Source organism: Antrostomus carolinensis, unplaced genomic scaffold (genome assembly GCF_000700745.2).
Source record: "Antrostomus carolinensis isolate BGI_N321 unplaced genomic scaffold, ASM70074v2 scaffold15020, whole genome shotgun sequence".
Taxonomy (NCBI): Eukaryota; Metazoa; Chordata; class Aves; order Caprimulgiformes; family Caprimulgidae; genus Antrostomus; species Antrostomus carolinensis.
Window position 1 is genome coordinate 3,827 of NW_010290664.1, and position 1,744 is coordinate 5,570.

Consider the following 1,744-nt stretch of genomic DNA (forward strand, 5'->3'; position numbering starts at 1 on the left):
ATGAACCAATTGCATTCCTCCTACAACATTTCCAGTTTATAACTTTTTCAATGAAACATTTTTAGAAAAAATACTGAGAAAACCCACTTATTTACTAACAAGTTGTTGTTGTCTTGTCCAACCTTTGCCCTAAATGGTAAATTGAACAAATCAAATGTTAATAGTATCAGAAAAAGGCTTGAGACATTCTTGGCTACAACCCAATGACAAGGGGATCTGCCAGATGTTGCACAGGGTGTGCTTCACCTGGTGAGATCCAAATGTGAGTTCCTGACAGCAGTTAAGATTTTATAGTGCATTCAATCTTCTAAAGATTTTTGAAAAGAACTGCTGATGTTATCAACTAGGCTTCTGGGATAATCTTTGAAATCCAATATGAAACTTCCATGAATTATTGAAGTGAATCTGCTCTGCTGCCCATGTAAACTAGAGAGACCAAGGAAACTATTGCCATTCCACAGCGATGAATAAAGGGAGAATTGGACCCATTTTTCTTTCTCTGACTTTACTGAATATAAATGAAGGCACAGACATGCTAACTGCATTACACAGAACCTGGTGACAATAACTTCTCAGCGCTTGAGAGACAAGAGAAATCGTCATTCAACTCTGATCATCAGCTTTATTGTATGCCAGCCAGAAGATACACATTTCATGCAGACTATAAGTTTGCTCCAACTGCTGCTCAGAAGAAAGTGCTCAACTTCATGTGGGTTGGTCCTGCACTAAGGTACTTGGTTCTTGATCTGTAGCACCAGTGTTTTTTTCAGAGGTCCTGGAAGTAGAGAAAAAGCATCATTGCAAAGCTGTCAGAGCAATCGGCTGCTGCATGACAACAAAATGCCACCCCCAAGTTGGAATTTGCCCTGTGACAAGTGGCTCTGTAGAGCTTTCCCCAAGCATCCCACATGTGTTTGGTATGTCCTCAGGCTGGTTGGTGAGCCTGGTCCTGGTCCAAAACCCCATGAATTTTCACAAAATTAGTAGAGTTGGAGCTCTTGACTTATTGACCAGCCCCTGGTTCAACTGGGATCAGGATCAGGCTCACCCATCAGCTATGAAAAATGCTTGCCAATTGATTATAACCTGCATCGAACCAGCACCTCACTGTAAAATTGTCTCACGAAGAAGCAGTTTGTTTCCCTCAAGGCGGATGGTGAAAGCCCTACAACACAAGGGAGTCGAGCTCTTGTGCTGCTCAGGAAGCACCTGGTGCCTGTTAAAACAACTGTCAGGAAAACAAGCCCAGCTAACACATGCTAACCCCTATTTGAGACCACCCCTTCTCCTCAATAACCCCAGGAGACACCAGGAGATAATGGTGGCACCAAAGCATTGCATGACTGTTAGGATCAGCTCTGGGGCCAGCTCTGTAGATGGGATAATCTTGGATGGGAGCATAAAAGAACAAAGTCTGGGAGTTAGGGTAGATGCTGCCAGGAGCTCTGAATGGGTGATGAATGGAATGTTGGGTCTTGTTGAAGTGCAGAGGGAGAGATGGGGAAGGAAAGGCCTGTAGGGAACAAGGTAATCAATCTTCATTAGCAGAGAGAAAGAGAAGAAGAATCTCCAGGGATGAGGAGAGATGTGTGATGGATGAGGAGGGATCTGTGAAGTTGCAGAAAGCAGATGGAGATGCAGGAGAAACCCGCTCAGCTTTATAATGGGCAGCTTTGCACAGTGGTTGCATTAAGGGACTGTGGAGATCCCCCTTTGTCCCTCAGCCTGACGTTGGCTTTGTGTA

At 44.1% G+C, this 1,744-nt stretch overlaps 1 protein-coding gene across 1 annotated transcript in view; it reads right to left on the reverse strand.

The window, feature by feature from the left end:
- Nucleotides 1–613: 613 nt before the first annotated feature.
- LOC104529678 (microtubule-associated protein 6 homolog) overlaps nucleotides 614–1,744 on the reverse strand; it is a gene marked incomplete at its 5' end in the record, with an annotated part of 14,404 nt that continues 13,273 nt past the window's right edge. Inside the window, one exon of the mRNA XM_010174051.1 lies at nucleotides 614–775. Within this exon, the coding sequence (XP_010172353.1) occupies nucleotides 706–775 (70 nt within the window). The remainder of the gene's footprint in view (nucleotides 776–1,744) is intronic.